Source organism: Neovison vison, chromosome 1, assembly GCF_020171115.1.
Source record: "Neovison vison isolate M4711 chromosome 1, ASM_NN_V1, whole genome shotgun sequence".
NCBI lineage: Eukaryota > Metazoa > Chordata > Mammalia > Carnivora > Mustelidae > Neogale > Neogale vison.
Window position 1 is genome coordinate 210,603,167 of NC_058091.1, and position 21,466 is coordinate 210,624,632.

Genomic DNA, 21,466 nt, shown 5'->3' on the forward strand with positions numbered 1-21,466 from the left:
GTGCTTCCTTCTTTCTTACCAATTAAACTCAGTTTCTGTCATGCACCACGGACCTCAAATGTTCCTATAACCCTGCCTGACCACAAAGCCAAAAAGTTCTTCCTCGCTCCCTGAACACATACAGCCTTTACCAAGCCTCATGCAACATCAGAGAACTACAAATATGCTACCTCATCTCCTCCCTAAAAAGGCACTTTGAGGACCACAGAGACTACCCCTTAAACCTCCTGCACAGGCCTCATACAGTGCTTTGTAGCAAGGACTCAGACTTGCTTAGCGAATAAACAAAGGAATGAAGTGCTCAGGCTTTACCAAAGGGGGATCTGGCTTGTGAACACATTCAGGCTTCGCAAATACATATATTCAACGGTTAGGATAGGCTATGTATATATCCAGAAGTTAGGATATATATTCAGACCTTTAGAGGCAGAAAAGCCACACTAATCCCTTCCTGATTTATCATTTTGGGGCAGGAGCTGTATCACTGAAGTATTCCACTGCTGGTGAATTAATTTCATGGTCAAACTTCTATTTCCTTTTAAAAGACGCTTTATCTTCTACATATTGTTCTCTAAAGACAAATGTAAAGCCCTGTTATTTTCCCAGCGAAACTAGACGTTTTGTTTTTTAGAAAGAACTTTTTAGTATGAGAAAGGAATGGTTGGGAATACCCCCTAAAGAGAAAATTAGTTACTAAAGTACCACACACACACTCACAAGCCTCAGCATCAAACAACAGCCCCTCTTGTAATAAAGTCTCTTCCCACCTCAGCTGTACCATGTGGACTGCTGAGAACACCACTGAAGAGTCTAACCAGCATTGAATAAAGTTTTTCAAAACTATCAGGAAATGCAGGTACCAGAATTTCCAAAGCAAAGTACAACCCTGTGGCCTGAAGACCCAAATGCTCTTACAGGACTGTAGAGATAGAATATTTTAAATCTAGATTGTCCCAGAAAACGTGGAAGTCACACTATGATATCTACAGAGCAGTAAGAAAGGAGACAGTATTATCACTAGTGACAGCAAGTCTTAGGAAAGTCTCCGTTGGAAGGTCTCCCCTCTTACAGGGACTGTGTAACCAGTGTTGGCATGTTTGGACTACAGTTACAGGATGGATATATAAATAGCTCCAAAACTTTAAGTGACTTTAAGACAAATGTGCAAAAGAGATTACAGGGTATCTGGAAAATACTTGCCTGGATTTTACTGTGATGTCATTAGCAGCAATCCTGAGAATTTGGGGACTGGGCTCACAGGGTGTGGGAAAAAGACTCTCTGGAAGCATCTTACTTTGCTAGCCCACAAGGCCGCCAAGCGAAAAGCCGATAGATCTTCCTCTTTTACTCAAAGTGACAGAGAGTCTCCAAACAAACCTGCCTTCCAGGTCCCTAAAATAATCTTCAAATAAAATGTTTTATCCAGGGGCACCCGGGTGGCTCAGTGGGTTAAAGCCTTTGCCTTTGGCTCGGGTCATGATCCCAGGGTCCTGGGATCAAGCTCCACATCAGGCTCTCTGCTCAGCAGGGAGCCTGCTTCCTCCTCTCTCTCTGCCTACTTGTGATCTCTGTCTGTCAAATAAACAAATAAAAAAACTTTTAAAAAATGTTTTATCCAAATATCAAGGCCAGAAGACTCATTTGTTGAAATTCACAACATGGTTAAATTTTAAAACAGAAGGAAGACATAAGAAATTCAGTAATATTCTTCTAGGAGTTCTGTCTATGAGCCAAAATTACTCTCATTACCAAAAGCCACAGGGAGAGCCACAATGGGGGAGCGCAGATCCTGTTCCAGGGATACAATGTTCTCTCTCACAGGGAAGGTAACAGTATCCCAAAGGGGGCAAGGCCGCTGTTAGCAACATTAAAGGTAGGAAAGAATCAGTATCTTAAACTTCAGTTGTTTTGTTTTGGTCTTTCTAAATCACAAAAGGTAACACAATCAAATTTAAGGAACAGTGAAAATTTGCCGTTCTTTAACCACAATGAATATGAAAAATGAAAACCTGAATGTTGTAGTTGCATGAAGAAGTGTGTTGTATGGATTTTAGTGACCCAAGATCTTGTGGCCCAGAGAGGTTGCACGAAGAGATTAAAAACCAACCAAGGTAAAGATCAGTTGCCATCTCTCAAGTAGATTTTTTTAGAATAAATACCTCGAAAGCCTAGAACTGAGACTTCCCCTTTCTCACATGGTCATCGTATTCCCTATATTTAAACTTAATTATTATCAAAAGGTCAAAGGCTCATAGTATACTATACAGCACAGACATCCATATACCACCGTGCTCTTGCAAATACACACACATCAAAGACCTTTGAATACACAAATAAATGCCAAATATTTTGGTCTGGAAGCTATCACTTTTTTTTTCTTTTCCTTTTTTTTTTTTTTTTTTTGCTTCTTTGATGGTATTATAAAATGCAACATAAGTTAGTAAAAGTTTGTAGGAACAGTACTACCACAAAATGTGCACATTGATTGAAAACACATCCTGATTTCAGAAAATATAAAACACTATAATCCAAGTATGAGTAAAATCAATGGAACATAGCAATTTGGGGTATTTCCACTTTGTGCATTCAGATGGAGCTCATTGATCACGGTCCCAGGCACTCCAACTAATCATAACAAATATTATCCCTAGGGAGGGTAAATTCCATCAAAAAGCATTCAGAGTCTAGTTTTATTCCAGAAATCAGACAACCATATTTAGCCATATTTATTTCTGTATTTTATTCACAGATGAGATCGTACATTCATTCCAGAAATTTATTTTTTATGTTCGGTTTTCTTTTTTTTTTTTTAAGATTTGATTTATTTATTTGACAGAAAGAGACACAGTGAGAGAAGGAATGCAAGCAGGGGCAGTGACAGAGGGAGAAGCAGGCTCCCCACTGAGCAGAGAGCCAGCTATGGGCCTTGATCCCAGGACCCTTGGATCATGACCTGAGCCAAAGGTGGACACCTAACAACAAGCCACCCAGGCGCGCCTTATGTTGGGTTTTCAACCAGTTCCCAAACCACCTTGAAATGCAAGTGGGATATATATTACAGAGAACAGTTTTTCATTAAGGTGGAGAATTTGCAGAAAACACCCTTATCATGGTGGTTAAAAGGACTCTCACTTCTTTTTTTGTTTGTTTGTTCATTTGTTTGCATGTGCCTCCACCTGCCTCGAGAACTTATTCACAAATGTCATGCTGATGGTCACTGCAATATGCCTTAAAATTGCAAAGCAAAACTTCATATTAAAACAACCTAAAGGGGTGCCTGGGTGGCTCAATCATTATGCATCTGCCTTCGGCTCAGGTTGTTAACTCAGTGTCCTGGGATTGAGCCCCGCTTCGGGCTGCCTATTCAGCAGGAAGCCTGCTTCTCCCTCCCCCACGCCCCCTGCTTGTGTTCCCTCTCTCCCTGTGTCTCTCTCTGTCAAAAAAATAAATAAAATCTTATTAAAAAAAAAAAAAAACACCTTAATACCCAACAGTAGAAAAATGTTTGTTATCTGTGTGATAGAAAGAATGTTGTACTTAAAATGTTTTCAGGGGCGCCTGGGTGGCTCAGTGGGTTAAGCAGCTGCCTTCGGCTCAGGTCATGATCTCAGGGTCCTGGGATCGAGCCCTACATCAGGCTCTCTGCTCAGCGGGGAGCCTGCTTCCACCCCGTCTCTCTGCCTGCCTCTGCCTACTTGTGATCTCTCTCTCTCTCTGTCAAAAAATAAATAAATAAATAAATAAATAAATAAATAAAATCTTTAAAAAAAATTTTTTTCAAAGAATATATACTGGCAAACAAAATGGTCACAATATAATGTTCAATTTTAAAAATCAGGATCTTGTGTGTCAACCATACTTCCATAAATCAGGATCCAAAACTCTACATACAATATGATCCCAAATGTGCCCACTTTAAAAATGTCTATTATATAGGGGTGCCTGGGTGGCTCAGTCGGTTAGGCATCAGACTCTTAATTTCAGTTCAGGTCATGATCTCAGAGTTGTGAGTTCGAGCCATGTGAAGGGTTCCATGCTGGGTATGGAGCCTACCTGAGGTTCTCCTTCTCCCTCTGTCCCTCCACACACTAAAATAATAATAACAATAATAATAATATCATCTACTATTTATATGCACGTGCAGAAAAGTCCTTAAAGGAACTCTTCCAACACCATAGTTTTCTCTGAGGGATAGGATTTCAGGATATTTTAACTTGTTTTATAGTTCACTTTGATTTTTCAAATTTTACACAGTAACCATTACACTCCCTTTTCAAAAATGAGTTTACAATTTAATAATGTGTCTACACAATGGTGCCAGAAAAACCCATCACTTCTAATATAACTCTTGGAACCAGAAAACATTACACCATCTATGCTCACTCACTGATTTCCTTCTCCCCCAGCTTTAGTGAGAAATAATTGACAAATAATATGGTATACGTTTGAAATATCCAAAGTGATGATGTGATATACTATATGTTCTGAAATGATTACCATGATAAGGTTAATAAATCTATCACTTCACAAAGTTGCCTGTGTGTGGTGAGAACATTCAAGATCTACTCTTAGCAAATTTCAATTATACAATATAGTAATGTTAACTACAGTCACCCTGCTGTACACATTAGATCCCAGAAATACTGTTTTTATAAACAAAAAAGTGCTTGAGAAAATGTTCCGTTAGCATGGCAGTTTATAGCAAAAAGGAGAAAAAGGAGGAAGTTGTGGATTTATCTTTCAGTATACATTCTCTGTATAAAAGATTAAACATTCTCTGTATAAAAAATTTTTTTGACTCTTTAAAGCACAAATGTCAATTTAGCTACATCTTTCTTCTGAAAAAAATACCTATTAATCTCACTCTCATGTATTTAATATTTATTATAGTCAAAATGATCCATACAACAGAAAGGATTTAAATGTCAAAGAAAAACCTCTTTACTCATCTATCCTTATAGGTAATATTCTCCTACATTTAGAGTAAACTTCCAACTATTTCTCTAGGAGTTTTTCATGCACTAAATATTGTACATAAAAATTTGAAACCCTGGACTCATAAAGATGCCTACAAACTAGGCAGAAAAGCTATCTGGTTCAGAAAATGGACCGCAGAATGAACAGAATCTCATCTGTAGTAATCAAGCTTTCAACTAATTTACTGCTTAAAATGCCCTCATTTACATGAAAAAAATGTAACTGTGAAAAATTTTAAATACCATTCTTACAGCACTTTAGTCTACAAAACACTTTTCACAAAGATTATCTCAATTAATTTAATGTTCCTACTTACACAGTAGGAATTATCATGCCCATTTTCCAGATAAGGAAATAACTAAGCTTGAGAATCCACAGCTTGTTAAAGGTGGATCTAGAACTTGAACTCAGGAATTTTGCCTCAATGTACTGTGCATTCTGTACCATTCAGCGAGATGGAAAGCCATTGCATGTACAGTGCTATAAGATAAAGACATGGCAGGTGAACAGGAAGGAGGATGGTCTCAGCTCAAACTGGCATGCTAAAAATAAACTTTAATTTTTTTTTTTAACTGAAGAATAAGCAACTTACAGTATTATATTTTCAGATATAAAATACAGTGATTCAACAACTGTATAAATTACTCAGTAGTCATCAACACACAGATAGATTGGGGTTGGGGGTAAGAGAAAGGGAGGGAGAGAGGGAGAAATATCAAATATGAGAAAACTATCTAAAAGAAAAGTTTAAACTTAATCCACCTTGTAAGAAATAAAATGGGATTTCTATCTCAGTGCCCTCAAAATATACACCTTGTCATCCAGTATTAAGATAAAGATAAACACACACACACAAAAAAAAAATCTTATGACTACAGGGGCGTCTGGGTGGCTCAGTGGGTTAAGCCTCTGCCTTAGGCTCAGGTCATGACCTCAGAGTTCTGGGATCAAGCCCTGCATGGGGCTCTCTGCTCAGGTCAGCAGGGAGCCTGCTTCCCCCTCTCTGCCTGCCTCTCTGCCTACTTGTGATCTCTCTCTGTCAAATAAATAAATAAAATCTTTTAAAAAAAAATTTTATGACTACAAAAGTCTACTTTTGTTTTATTTTGTTCAAAAACATCATGTTCAGATTAAGTTGATAAAATAAGGGTTAATTATGATTTGACTTCTTTTTTCATTTCTGAATTAGAAATAATTAACAGATAAATCTCTAAAAAAGGAGAACACAATATAACTCTTTCACTGTTTTGAAAGTTTTACTGATTTTTATTTAGGTTCACTATTAAAACTCATTGTTGGGTAATAACGGCCACATAGCTTGTTATAAACCTTACTCCATTCTGCAGCTCAACATACGCACATTGAGAACAATTAGGAAAGCTAGACACAAGACACAAAAATAACCCACTTGAAAGCCTCAGTGAGCTAACAAGACCTAAGCCAGGACCTAAGGAGTAAAGACACCTTAGAGAAGGGAAGCAAACTTGTGAATCTGAGAGTCTTTAAAGCTGTTCCTCTCAAGGAATTTGCCAGCTTCTAAATAGTACAAAGCCAAGAGGCTAGGAGGCCATTCAGAAAGCAGCAGTTAGGTAACTAGAAACCAGCGCTGAGTTTCTGGCAGTCTCATGGGGATGGAGACCAAGGAGAAATTTCTGTAAACATCCAGAATTCCAGATAATCCCCTGGAAAGGCTATACTTCAGAAATTAATGCAAACTAGAAATGGACATATTCTCACAAAACCTAAAACCTAGTTTTCATCAGCTCCATCCCAGAATGGATTAATGTAACATAACCCCACATTTATGCCTGCAAGAAAGGAAAAGTAAATCCTCTCTAAAGGAAAACAGCATCATGCAAAGCCTTAAATTATTTTTGTAATTTTTTTTCATACACAATGTCCAACATTCGAACAAAATGACAAAGCATGCAGACACGCTGCTAGAGTCCCTAGCTTACTGCTGAGTCCCTGTCAAAACTGACCCAGAAAGGCCTTGTAACTCTTCAACCCCAAATTCCCATTTTAGAATGAATCAACTTGGACTCAAGAACAAACAAGACAAGAAGGGTCAAAACCTTGCTTGTCAAACGGAAATGGTATGTTGAAGAATGTAGCTAGTCTGGCCTCAGAAGCATCTCAGCTTTACCTTTCAAAAAACAGCAAGTATCCCTCTATGGGGAATTTGATCTGTTCTACTATCTAAAGCAAAGCCACAATAGGACCTCCCTCCAGTACACGAAGATTCCCTAAATGTCTGGGCCTGGTTCATTGACGGTTTGGCTGGACTGAAACCTAGTATGCACTGGGTGCTGAGGACACTGGTCAGGGGCCAGGACTCAGGCTTTTGGGCTGTCGCCAATGCTTAGCTGTTTGGTCTGCCACTTGGAAAATTGCAGACTGGGAGATTAAAGAGACTCTTCTTTGGAAACATGAACAACCTAGAAACAAACCATGTCCACTGACCAAATTGTCTGGAACACTCATGCAGATGCCCACAAAAAGGGCTGTGGACCTACTGGAGTCAAGTAGGCTGATCATCGAAGCTGATGGAGCTTGGCTCTCTCTCTAATGCAGAGGCTATCACTGCAAGACAGAGGTGTGACTCCTGCCACAAGCTGACCTGTTTGTCTCACAAGGGAAGATGCCATGTCCCCAGTGGTGTTACCCTCTACTGCTCCTGGCAGATGGCTGCATCAGATCTCTGAACCCCTCTCAGAATAAGAAGTGCTGTTTCACCGTTACTGATTATTTTCAGGTTACTGGTTAGCAGTTTCCAGCCACACCACTGTGGCCCTTGAAATGAATCTGTGTACTCGGGAATGGACTGATTGTCCACCTCTCTTTTCTGCATTCCCCCCCAGTCCATACACTTTAGTAAGGCAATTTGATCACAGAAATCAGGTATTCCAAGAAAGGAATCATTCCTTCTTGGCTACTTCTAGGGTAATAGGCAAGACAAAAGGGGGAAGAATTACAGGCCACTATGTAAGTATATTTTGAAAACTGAGGATTCCATCTTGAGCACTGCTGGACATGAGGCATTTTTTTTTTCCCTAGCAGCACCCCCAGGTCAGCGGGGTTGATCTGCACTCCGGGTAGCAGCACAACTGAAAGAGGCTCAGGGATTCAAGTTTAATTCTGGTTAAGTTTTATAAAAGTGCCCTCCCTTGTCCCTCTTGTACCTGACCTTTCCAGATGAAAGGTGTAGGTATAAGCAGGGGAAGAAATATCTCAGATTCCAGAAGGTATGTGGAGGAGAGAGCATCATGATTTTTTGTCTTTTAGAATAACCGCTACAGCCTTCCTCCAAAGGGAAAACATCCTGGTATGGCCATTTGAAACTGCTGTAAGCACACCCTATTTTACTTCCCACTGCATCTTTTGTGAGCCCCTCAACTGTGTAGACCACAGAACATCAGGAGAGGGTCCCAGCTCCTGCCCCTTCCTCACAAAGCACTTCTGGATATCGTCCCCATCCATATCCATATCATGGGAAAATGCCATAAAGAAAAAGATAACTTATAGTACATCAAAGTTTTAAACCTCTCTTCATCAAAAAACACCTTTAAGAGAGTAGAAAGGCTAGCCTGATTAGAAAATGTTTCCAAGGGCACATGGGTGGCTCAGTGGGTTAAAGCCTCTGCCTTCGGCTCAGGTCATAATCCCAGGGTCCAGGAATCGAGGTCCACATCGGGCTCTCTGCTAAGCGGGAAGCCTGCTTCCCTTCCTCTCTCTCTGCCTGCCTCTCTGCCTACTTGTGATCTCTGTCTGTCAAATAAATAAATAAATAATCTTTAAAAAGAAAAGAAAAGAAAAAAAAATGTTTCCAATATATATAACTGACAAAGGACTTGTGTTTTCATATATATTAGAATGAACAATATGAAATTCAGATATTCAATAATTTTAATGTATAAAAATGGCATGAATTCATATAGTTTAACGTAGTACTTAAAAACTCCTACAGGGGCGCCTGGTTGGCTTAGGTGGTTAAGCATCTGACTCTTCCTTTCAGCTCAGGTCATGATCTCATCATGGTCTTGAGATCAAGTCCCTGCCTTGAACTCTGTACTCAGCGTGGAGTCTGCTTCAGATTTTCTCGCCTCCTGCCCTCCCCTGGCTCATGCTTTCTCTCTCTAAAATAAATAAATAAATAATAAAATCTTTTTTTAAATAAAAATAAATAAATAGGGACTCTTCTCTTTCTCTCCCTCTCTCTCTCTCATAAATAAATAAATAAATAAATAAGTGAAATCTTTTTTAAGATAAAAACAAACAAATAAAAACTCCCACACATCAATAAGAGAACTCAATAAAAAACAGGCAAAAGGTTGAATAATCACTTCAAGGCAGAGAACAATCAAATGGTCAATAAATACTTGAAAAGGTGCTCAACCTCATTATCAGAGAAATGAAAATGAAAACCAAAAACCAAAAGGAGATACTACTACAAACCCACTAGAAAGCTTAAATCTAAAAGACCAATAATAGCAAGCAAGGATGTAGAGCAACTGGAATTCTTATACATAGCTGGTGGGAACATAAATTGATAAAGCTATTTTGGAAAACTGTTTAGCTATAATTATTGAAGCCAAATGTTTTATGTCCTATGAACCAATAATTTCATTCCTGGGTATATACCCAACTGAAATGCCTACATACTTGTGCACCAAAAGACTTGTACAGGAATTTCCATGGCCACAGTATTTGTAACAGCTTCAAAGTGGAAATAATACAAATGTCTATCAACACTAGATGAAGGAAATTGTACAGACAGTTCCCAACTTACAATGGTGTGACTTACAATTTTTTGACTTTAGGGTAATAAAAGCAATACATATTCAGTAGAAACCAGACTTTGAATTTCAAAGTCTGACCTTCTCCTGGGCTAGTGATATGCAGTATGATTCTTTCTCCTGATGCTCTGCGGTGGCCGGTGTGCTACAACTCCCAGTCAGCCACACAGTCACGACTTCTTTTTTTTTTTTTTTTTTTTAAAGATTTTATTTATTTATTTGACAGAGTCAGAGATCACAAGTAGTCAGAGAAGCAGGCAGAGAGAGAGAGGGGGAAGCAGGCTCCCCACTGAGCAGAGAGCCCGATGTGGGGCTCGATCCCAGGACCCTGAGATCATGACCTGAGCTGAAGGCAGAGGCTTTAACCCACTGAGCCACCCAGGTGCCCCCAGTCACGACTTCTAACAACTGAAGTACTAACAAACATTCGGTATCCATACAACAGTTCTACTTATCACTTGCAGTAGCGTCTTCAATAAATCACAGGACATATTCAACACTTCATTATAGAATAGGCTCTGTGTTAGATGAGTTGCTCAACTATAGGGCCAATGTAAGTGTTCTGAACACATTTAAGGTGGATTAGACTAAGCTATGTTTGGTAGGTTAGGCGTATTAAATGCATTTCTGACTTACGTTATTTTTAACTTATGATGGTTTATCAGGACATATCCCCATTGTAAGTCAAGGAAGATCTTGAATGTTTACCCAGGAGAATATTACAAAGAAATGAAAATGAGTGAACCACAACATCCAACAACACAGCTCAACCTCCCTCACAAAGACCATGTTGACAGGAAGAAGCCTGACACGAAAAAGTGCTTACTACAAGTGTCCATGATCAAGTTCAAAAACAGGCAAAAGCAACTCCTAATGTTATTGGTAAGGATGGTGGCTACTCATGGCTAGGGGTAGTGAAGAAGGAAGGACATGAGGTTAGTTTCTGGAGGGCTGATCATGTCAATTGTTTGATCTGGATGCTGCTTACATATATTCACTTTCTGAAACTGCATCAAGGGCACACTTAGGATTTGAGCACTGTTCTGTATGTTTTCTCTACCTTAAAAAATAGGTTTGCAATTTAATTTATTGTTAAAAGAACAACATTCAAATAATTTTTGAATATCAAAATATTAAAAAGTAAAGGAAAATTATGAACACAAACGCTAAACAACATAGGAAGCCAATCAGGACCAGAGGACAGAAATTATATTATTGGAATGATGGTATTGCTAAAGTGAGGGTATAAAACTGCTACTGAAAGAAGAGAAGGTGGCTTATCATGAATCAATATTAATATTAGTTTGGTGAGAATAACCAACTAGCTGGACGAGTATGCTAGACAAGTCCATAACGATGGCTATCACACCCACCAAACTTTCCATGAGACGACCTCACCGATGGCCCCTGCGGTTTCATATCCAATCCACTGACTGGTCAGAGACCACTGGTTTTGTTGAGCCCCAAAATGTGAACTGAGGGGCGCCTGGGTGGCTCAGTGGGTTAAAGCCTCTGCTTTCCGCTCAGGTCATGATCTCAGGGTCCTGGGAACGAGACCCGCACTGGGCGCTCTGCTCAGCAGGGAGCCTGCTTCCACACACACCCCCGCCACACCCCTCTGCCTACTTATGATCTCTGTCAAATAAATAAATAAATCTTTTTTTTTTTTTAAGATTTTATTTTATTTATTTGAGAGAGAGAGACAGTGAGAGAGAGCATGAGAGGGGAGAAGGTCAGAGAGCGAAGCAGACTCCCCATGGAGCTGGGAGCCTGATGTGGGACTTGATCCCGGGACTCCAGGATCACGCCCTGAGCCGGAGGCAGTCATTTAACCAACTGCGCCACCCAGGCGTCCCAATAAATAAATCTTTAAAAAAAAAAAATGTGAACTGAGCCAATCAGATTCTCTCCCATAAGAATACAGGCCTGAATAGATGGAGTGGATGAGAGATGCAGCAGGGAGAATTAAAGCAGGAAAAAAGCAAGAGGAAGGGACCACAATGTGTTAAGTCAATACCATGAGGTTCAGGGCAGCCTAAAGTTAGGGCAAAAGCAGCTGTGAGGAGAACACAGAAGCAGTGAGGAATCAAGAAGGTACAAACATGCTGAAAAACAGGTCAATGGGTACCAAGGTCCCAATATCACCTAGGCCACAAGAAATGTACTAGAATGAGACCCACACTTTCAGTATTCCCACTGTCCCACGACCACACACAGAGGTGACCATTATTCAAGACAACTTGACTTCATATCTCTCCCTTGCAATCAAAAGGGCCAAAAGCAAATATTCACATAGCACAAACCAACTAACCCCAGAAAAGTTTAGCAATACTAGAGAAAGCGTACTACACCCTTGTTTACTGAAACCTTAGGAATTGTCTTAAAACAACATTGACTAGCTGTTGGGTCTCAGAATTTCTTTTGAAAGACTGATGAAACACTGGTTTACAAAAGATGCCCAGACGGGTGCAGACTGATGCAAAATACTGAGTGAGAAGAAGCATTAAGGATGTCACAGGAGGAAGCACTCTTTCTTGTTCTAAAAAGGCTCTTCAGCTACACAGCTGTAAGAGTTTGGCAAATGGACTTCAGTAAAGCGAGGAAGAACCCTCAGTAAGAGAATCACCTATAATTTAATTTCTCGTAGAGTGACGTCAAATCATGAAAATATCTTTACCCCAGGATCACAGCTAAACAAATGATTTCAAAATTTCTTTTCTTTTGGATTTAACATACCGGAAATCACTTAAAAGCTAATTCCAACACCTTGACGTCTTCACAACTATTGTCTTAAGATTTTTTCCTTTATAATGATATCAAAGAAACAAAAAGATGAGCATAATATAATAATTATAATATATAGTAAATATTATAACATATAGAATAAAATTATAATAATGTACATTAAAACAGAAACATATTACATACTCTTTCTAAGGTCATTCTTTTCATTTTTTTTAAAGCTTTTATTTATTTATTTGACAGAGAGAGAGAGACCACACAAGCAGCGGGAGCAGCAGATGAAGAAGGTGAAGAAGGCTCCCCGCTGAGCAGAGAGCCCAATGTGGGGCTCAAATTCAGGACCCTGGGAGCCGAAGGTAGATGCTTAACCGACTGAGACACACAGGTGTCCCAAGATCATTCTTTTCAGAGTCACATCTAGTATAATCTTCAATGCCAAACAAGGTCTATGCAAAAAAAGAACAAAACTTCCTTATTTATAAGTAAAATAATACAACGTGTGGGACTTGCTTTAAAATCGTCTAGGGGGGAAAAAAAACATGTGTGGGGGAAACAGAGAACATGAGAGCAGAAAGTTGGAGGCTGTTGAAGTTGGGTGATGGGTATACTGGCATTCCCTGAACAATTCTATTTCGTGTTAAAATATTTTTAAAGAGGAAGGGAGGGGGAAAAAAAGAGGAAGGGAGGAAAAAACTTACTAAATGAAGTAATGAAAACAAAAAGCTAAAAGCCAAAGAGGAATTACATCAGAAAGGATTTAATAGAAACACCAGCTGACAAACAAGGAGACTATTCGCACGCTACGTGAAGAGCCTGGCGTGGACTACAGCCTGGGAGCCTGGCCACAACCTGATGATGTAGGTCCCACTGCTATGCTCGTCTTCAGGCAGGGGTCCAGGCTTAGAAAGGGGAATTGCTCAAGATCACATATCTGGTAGGGAGCTGAGTCCAGACAGAAACCTTGGCAGGTTAACCCTTGAACGGAACCATAGACAGTACTACCACTGACTGGACCTGGAAATTAATAGTCCTAAAGTTTAAAGAAAGCAAATTCTTTTTTTTTTTTTTTAAGATTTTTATTTATCTATTTGACAGAGAGAGAGATCACAAGTAGGCAGAGAGGCAGGCAGAGAGAGAGGAAGGGAAGCAGGCTCCCTGCTGGGCAGAGAGCCCGATGCGGGGCTCGATCCCAGGACCCTGAGATCATGACCCCAGGTGAAGCCAGAGGCTTTAACCCACAGAGCCACCCAGGCACCCCAAGAAAGCAAATTCTTATTGGATGTGAGCAGCCTCCTATTCCTACACATCGTGGTCCCACATTGCTCATCCCAGGAAACCTTCTCAGCTTTCCAATCTGCCCTCCGTTGGACAGCCCTAACCCCACTGTTTACATTAGTCACACAAATGGCATGGGCTCATAAATACAGTTCAGGAAATGAATCAGGCATTGTCTAAATTAAATCAGACCAATGACAAAATAAAGCATTTCAGGAATCTGAAGAGAATGCAAAGGACTGGTAACCAGAGTTCCTCAGATCCCAGCATCATCGTTCGGTCCCCGCCATGTCACACTGCTGAGTATGGGAAGAGTTAATCCAAGAAACTGCTGCCTACATTTTAAAAGAATGCAGCACTAAAGGATGGATGAATTTTATTTTTAAACACAACTTTGTAAATATCGCTCTGTGTCTTCCCGGATCTTACGAGAATTCTAACTTTCATTACCTTACTCTACTCTGATGCCACAAGTCATGGAAGTAAGCTGGCCTCCCAGTTTCCTCATTTCTTCCTTTATGTTCAAAAAGAATAGAAATCTTATTTAAATAAACACTGATCAACTCAAACTTGTGTGTGTGTGTGTGTGTGTGTGTTACTCTGCCTTCTCCTTAAAATTATACCTGGGGCAGCAGAAGCCTGCTTCCTCCTCTCTCTCTCTCTGCCTGCCTCTCTGCCTACTTGTGATCTCTCTCTCTCTGTCAAATAAATAAATAAAATCTTTAAAAAAAAAATTATACCTGGGGCATTTTGCATTCACTGTGAGGAATTTTAAGGAAAAATTATTTGAGTCTTTATTTTTCATTGAATCATTAAGTTTTTCAAGTTCCAGTAAAAAGGAAAACTGAGAAAATGTGCTTTCTGCAACTCTGTTCCACCTACTGGTACCAATGTTTTCTCAAATAAAAAAAGAGAAAAGAAAAAAAGAAATCCTACTGTTTTATTTTGTTTTTTCCCTGAATATACATACAACCATATTTGAATTCATTGGGCAAAAACCTCAACTCTACCCTTTGGTGGAGCCAAAATAATGCATTTATAACTTCTCAATCAGCTAATCTTTTTTTTTTAATTTTATTTTTTATTTATTTTCAGCATAACTATTCATTATTTTTGCACCACACCCAGTGCTCCATGCAATCTGTGCCCTCTCTAATACCCACCACCTGGTACCCCGACCTCCCACCCACCCCCCCCCTTCAAAACCCTGAGGATGTTTTTCAGAGTCCATAGTCTCTCATGGTTCACCTCCCCTTCCAATTTCCCCCAACTCCCTTCTGTTCTCTAACTCCCCATGTCCTCCATGGTATCTGCTATGCTCCTCAATCAGCTAATCTTTGAAAATTATACCAGCTGACGTGTAATGACTAATTTCAGAATACTGGTTAATTTTTAGAATAATGGCCAGATATTATCAGATAAACCAATGTTTGCCACAGTACTATATTGATGCCTAACAAATATCAGCTTCTAGTTTCATTTAAATGTTAATTAAGATTTTACTATATATATGCTTGAATTAAGTTAAACTTATTTCAGAGAAAAATTTATACAGGGATTAATGTAACACAATAATTATATGTATTCGGTCCTGAAAAATAAATCTCCCTAAATTGTAGACAGATTGGATTTATAATCGACATATTGAAACATTAATGATACAAATAAAAATCTGTAAACTCCAAAATATGTAATTGCATGTAAATGTTTTGTATTTATGATAGAAGATAACAGTGCAACAAACACACACACATATACACATATATCCCTTTCCTATAGGACAAATGAACAGGCATGAAAACACGAAGCTACTTTGAAAGTGTGAAAATTAGGACTTACATAAGACCTAAGTAAAGCCAGATTGCTTGTCAATCTGGCTTCTTTCATTACAAAATAATCTTAATGACTAACTTTTTCTATTTTACAAAATTAAAATTATATTGACTGCAGAATGCATAGTTACTGAAAAACATGGACAAAATTAACCTAAAAATATAATCTGTATTAAACATACAGCAATATCAATTGTTTGAACCAATTATTAACATTTGTTGCTAAAAGCAGAAACCTGTGGTTATCATATCACACATGCTTTACAATTTACCGTCACCCAGTGAGAAGAAAATACCTCTATTTTTTAATTCTCAGAGAAAAAAATCACGTTACAATAATAAAAACAGTAAAGTTTAGCATAGCCAAAATTAAAGTAACTACATTTTGCTAATCCATGGATTATTTTTCATTTAAGTTTGAAAGATTACAAAGTTCCACTAATAAATCATTTCTCTCCCTTAAATTATGTTTTAAAACACTATGTTAAGATTTAATTAATATTTTTATTCCATTTTCCTTTCACTTACGTTCAATAAGCAAAGGTTGAAGAGAAAATAGTGAGCTGGTTATTATATATCAATTAAACGACATGAACGAGACTGAATATCCACCATCCACACTCCCTACCCTCCACAAGTATTTCAGGGGTTGCGTACAGCTCTGCCTACTTACATAAAATGATTAAAATCCTCCACTTGCGGTCACTAAAATGACTGGCTAGTAAGGAGGCGACAGGGGAAATCACATAACCTTTAATCCCTTTAAAATTAAATTAACATGTTTAGGGCGCCTGGGTGGCTCAGTGGGTTAAGCTGCTGCCTTTGGCTCAGGTCAGGATCTCGGGGTCCTGGGATTGAGTCCCGCATCGGGCTCTCTGCTCAGCAGGGAGCCTGCTTCCCTCTCTCTCTCTCTGCCTGCCTTCTGCCTACTTGTAATCTCTCTCTGTCAAGTGAATAAATAAAATCTTTAAAAAAAAATAACATGTTTAATTCATCACAGATATGACAAGTATCTACTACTTGAAGCCTCCAGAACTAAGCTGTTTGACAGCCAAAATGCCTGAAATCAGGGTGAACAGAACATTTAACATTACTAGGACAATAAAAATAAACACGGCTTTGTTCCTATATGTCTCTCCTGCTAGCAGGGAAGACACATACAGTCTCTTAAACAGATTAGACTAACCAATGTGTACTTTCACCTAAGTGCAAATATTTTTAAAGATCCCTTACCGAAGGAAATGAATGCCATGTAAAATTGTTTGTTTAAACAGAAGTCTCACTTTTCTTTAAAAATACAGAGGTCTGCAGTTACATTCCCCAAGAATTGCAACTGCCCTGGAAATAGTTTTTAAAGGGAAATAAGAATAAACAAAACAGTGATTCACATACTACAATCCCAACCCCCATACCACTCAGATTTTTAAATTCCTTTTTTTTTTTTTTTTAAAATTTGAGAGAGGGAGAGAGCACACACACTAGCAGGGGGAGGGGCAGAGGGAGAAGGAGAAGCAGACTCTCAGCTGAACAGGGAGACCAGACCAGGACAGCACTATCAAAACCTGAGCCGAAAGCAGACGCTTAATTGACTGAGTCACCCAGGTGCCCCTCAGATTTTAAATTTCTTGAAGCTCAATCAACTTAAGTAGCCACCTTCCTACGGCACTCTTCAAGATTTTTCTTTTCTAGAGCTGGACTTTGATCACCTTCCTCTCCCTAGAATGCTTTCAGTCTTAGTGCTGGCATAGGTACAAACAAAAAAAGGACAACAGACAATTTCTAAGAGCTGAAGTAAGGTTCGAATTCAATGTAATGATGGAGGATAACACAGAGCTTGGCCCACAGAAGGTACTTATTAAACTCAAGTTCCCATTCCCCTTGAACACCTTTACCTAGAATGAAAAGTTAAGTTTTTCATTTCACGTAAATGGCGATTTCTTTAGAAAGTAGTGCCATCAACACACATGTTCAAGAAAAGGCACATTACTTGAAATTTTTTTAGCTGAACTCATTTTGATTTTATCACCGTAACCAAAAGTAACTAAAAAGTAGCCACTATGGAAACCTGATATCAGAGCTTTGCCATCAACCAAGGACCTACAAAGTGAAATCTTTGGGACATTCTTGAAAAAAGGGAGCAGTGAAAATATCCCTTTAACCTAGGCACATTAGAAAAGGGAAAAACACCTTTCTTTTTTCTAACTGGAAACAGTTTTTCTTTTTTTTTAAACCACTTTAACAGTGGTTTAAAAAAAAAAAAGGCACCTTAATTTTTTTTCTTTTGTCAACCAACTTACTTTGGATTATTTAGAAGAAGCAAACCAATGAGTGTTTTCCTCTTACTATATAACTTACTGAAAAACACAATCAATTAATCAGAGTTTAAGAATTATTTGAAGGATAAGTAACATCATTAAGAATAATTGGAGGCATTTTATAGCAAAAATTACATTAACTATAAGCAACTGTCGACAGCATTACATCACATTCCAGGGTAAATAAGAAAGTCTCCTCCTGTAGCAATGATATTCCTATTGGTTTGCAAATCTGCTAACTTAACTGATTTATTAGAATGTCCGCTTTGATCACCTGCTTGTCTTCAGCTTCTCAGATTTAGTATTTATCGCAGAGACCGGTAAGCTTTAAATCTTGTGAAATGGTCTGTCACATCCTCTACACAGCAAAAGCTCACACTGCTGTTACAACATTAGAAACAGGAGATGTCATTATTGGAAGACAACTTGAAATGTTCTCAGCCAAACTCTTAATTTTAAATATTAAGAAATGGGTTTCATTCACAGAAAAAAAACAGAGGAATTGTTAAGAGATGGGAGTAAGTCAAGGCAACATGGTGGCGGAAACCCACTCTGCCTCGCTAAATCCTCTTTCAAGCCCTAACCTTCAACTGCGTTTATGGGGTTGATGGAGATATTTACTCAGAAAGCTCCAGGAGCACATTTGGAGAAACAGAGCTTAAGACGGACCCCGCTCAGGGTCTCAACTTTGCCAGCTTCAAGTCTAGGTGCTTGAGAAAATGTGAGGGCATAGGAACACAAATGAACTGAAAGGAAACCAACAGCAGAAACTGCAGGCTTAAGGTAGAAGTTTCTTCTTCTTTCTTATCTTTGCAGTTTCTCCTTAATTCTTCAGACACACCCAGATAGTCCCTGCTAGAGAGAAGCATCCATCTGCTGAGGTAACCTAAGACACAGAAACAAACCTAACCGAAGACAAAAATCTGACAGATGTCCCAATCCAATTCCTAATCCATTTTGAAATGCTTGTTCTTTACTTCTCAGTTTTTCTACAGGCACCAAGGGTTCCAATTTCTATCCTCTTAAAGATGTACTGAAGGAGTGAAAAATACTCATGACTTGTATGGCAAACAAAATTCTTTTCCCTAGGATGACCTGTTAAGGACTTCCATAGAACGTGGTATTAAAGTCATACTATTTGGAGGTTACGTTTATGTATTAAACTGTGGTGTAGAGAAAACTGTCCTGAAGAGGAGAGTCCAAATAATATCTAAGTAGAAAAATGCTGGTTTTCATATGTGAACTAGTCAGACAGCCAGATAAGTTGCAGCAAGTAACATCTTCACACCCCCAGCTCAAAAAGAAAGAAAAAGGAAGGAAGGAAGGAAGAAAACAAAAGAAACAAAGAAAGAAAGAAGAAAGTGTTTATCTCCTGATATCAGTATAAATACAAGGAGAAAAAATAATTCGGAATTAAGTCAATGATACTATTCAGGGTAATTTAAAGTACCTATTTGCTTTTACACATAATAACACTTAAGAACTTATTGGTTTTGGCTTCTGGGGGGCCTTGGAACACATACCTTTAAAAAAACAAATCTCACCAAGAGAGAAAAAAAGTAGATACTGAAAATCTGCTTCCTCAACACCCTTTTCATGCTCTTAAATTCTAAAATGCATGACTTGAAATTTAAACTTCTATTTCCAATATCTGTAGCTACAAAACTGAAAATTAGCTTTTCAAATAACCCGCAACATGCCATCAAAAACCAAAGGGTGTATTTTTTAAATATCAGATTCATGTGCAATATAACAAGTTTAATCAGTTCAATCTGTTAATGATTTATAGTGAAACCAAAGTGGTTTCACTATAAAATTTCTGGTTGATCTAGTTTGAACTCCCTCTTAATTTTACACACTGTTTTATGAGCCCTAGGGGTTATGTAGGCATCTTATTCATCATTCCATCGCTAGCGCCTCCCACAGCCAGGTTTTTGCAGAAGCTGTTTGGTCTGAACTGCAGGGGAAATTCAGCTGCGAAACATTTTTACTCAACAGCAAAGACATTCAGCCTCTTTTTTTTCGAGCTGGAGATCTAGAAGCGAAGTGAGAACATTTGGGAGCATAAAATTAGTCTGCTCTAACTTTATTAGCCGAACGGTGATTGGGAAAAAAAAAAAAACAAAAAACAAATTTTGCATTTGCAGGAATGGGGAGGAGGCAGGAGTTACTAAATCTGGAGGGTTTGTTTTTTCCTCCCCGAACGGATACACAGCAAAACTAACAAAATTATGACCCAAGATAAAAAGGTCACATTTGTTTTTGAAGCATTCATTTAAAAGTACAGAGAAGCATTCTCTAAAAATGCCCACAGGTTTAAACATAACAGGAATGTGGCTACCAAATACTAATCCTGAGGGAAATGGATACACATTTACCTCCATAATTAGACCCAGCAGGTCAAATGTGAGCAAGGTAAACAGACATAAACCACAAAACATGGAAATCGCCAAAAGAAAGTGCCTGCCCTTCCTGGGAGCCCCCGCTTGTTCCTTGCACAGCCAGCGATCAAACATGCGCAAGCAAAAAAAAAAAAAAAAACCTCCAAAAAACAAAACAGAACAAAACAAAAAACCCCCACACGCACCAGCCGGGTGAGGGAGAAACCAAACTTTTCCAAATAAGTTAGTTGCGTCTTGCCAGTCTAAACCCAACAGGTGTCAACACACGTCACCACACTAAATTCTTCCGAACTAGGTCTAGAGAAGAAATGGATGGTTAACAATGAAACTGAAAAGACCCGACCGCTTTCAGGGTCGCGAAAGCAATAAAGCGGAGCCTCCGTTCCGATTACACGGAGGTGGGGGGTCGGGGATGGAGACGGGGTGGCGCGTGGAGATGTCCTGCCCCTGACACCGCAGGGGGACCTTGGATCTCGGAGCACGGTTCCCGCGTTCGGTCAAGCCCTAGATCTCGAGGGCTGGAACGAGAGGGAATGCCGCGGCCCCAGGGAGGGAGACCGAGGAGGGAGGGCGCGTGCTACCTGCTTGTCCAGCGCGTCCCGGGCGGCGCCCGGCCCGACCCCGGCCCTGGGCGGCGCGGGCGTCCGCTCGCAGCTGCAGCCCTCCAGGAGGTACATGCCCGCCGGGCGGCCGCTCTGCTCGCCCTCGAAATAGAAGAGCACATTCTGGTAGAGAGCGAACCACTTCTCGTGCCAGCGACTCGCGTCGGCTGCCTTCTTGCTCAGGAAGCCGCGTTTGGTGCCCTCCTTGCGGGCCAGGAAGGCCAGGTACAGGGCGTGCCCCTCGTTGTAGCGCACGCTCTTCTGCATGGTGAGGGCGCGGGGGGCTCACCCGTGCCTCGCAGCCATCTCCACGCCGGCTCGCCCCGGGGCCCGCCCGCTGCGGTCCGGTCCGGGCGAAGGGCGCCCCCTTGTCTGACGCAGGGCGCAGGGCACCCCGCCGGCCTTCGGGGCGCGGCGCCGCGAGGGTCCGAGGGGGCGCTTGGCTGTGGCCAAGGCAGGTTCTCGGCCGCGACCGCCGCCCTCCTGGCCGAGCGGAGCCCCGGGAGCCCCCGACGCCCGCGTGGA

General features: G+C 40.0%; 1 protein-coding gene across 1 annotated transcript in view; it reads right to left on the reverse strand.

Moving 5' to 3' along the window:
• Positions 1 to 21,208, reverse strand: part of RASGRF2 (Ras protein specific guanine nucleotide releasing factor 2) — a 250,309-nt gene extending 229,101 nt beyond the window's left edge. Inside the window, exon 1 of the mRNA XM_044266218.1 lies at positions 20,921 to 21,208. Coding sequence (XP_044122153.1) covers positions 20,921 to 21,208 — 288 coding nt within the window. The remainder of the gene's footprint in view (positions 1 to 20,920) is intronic.
• Positions 21,209 to 21,466: the final 258 nt, after the last annotated feature.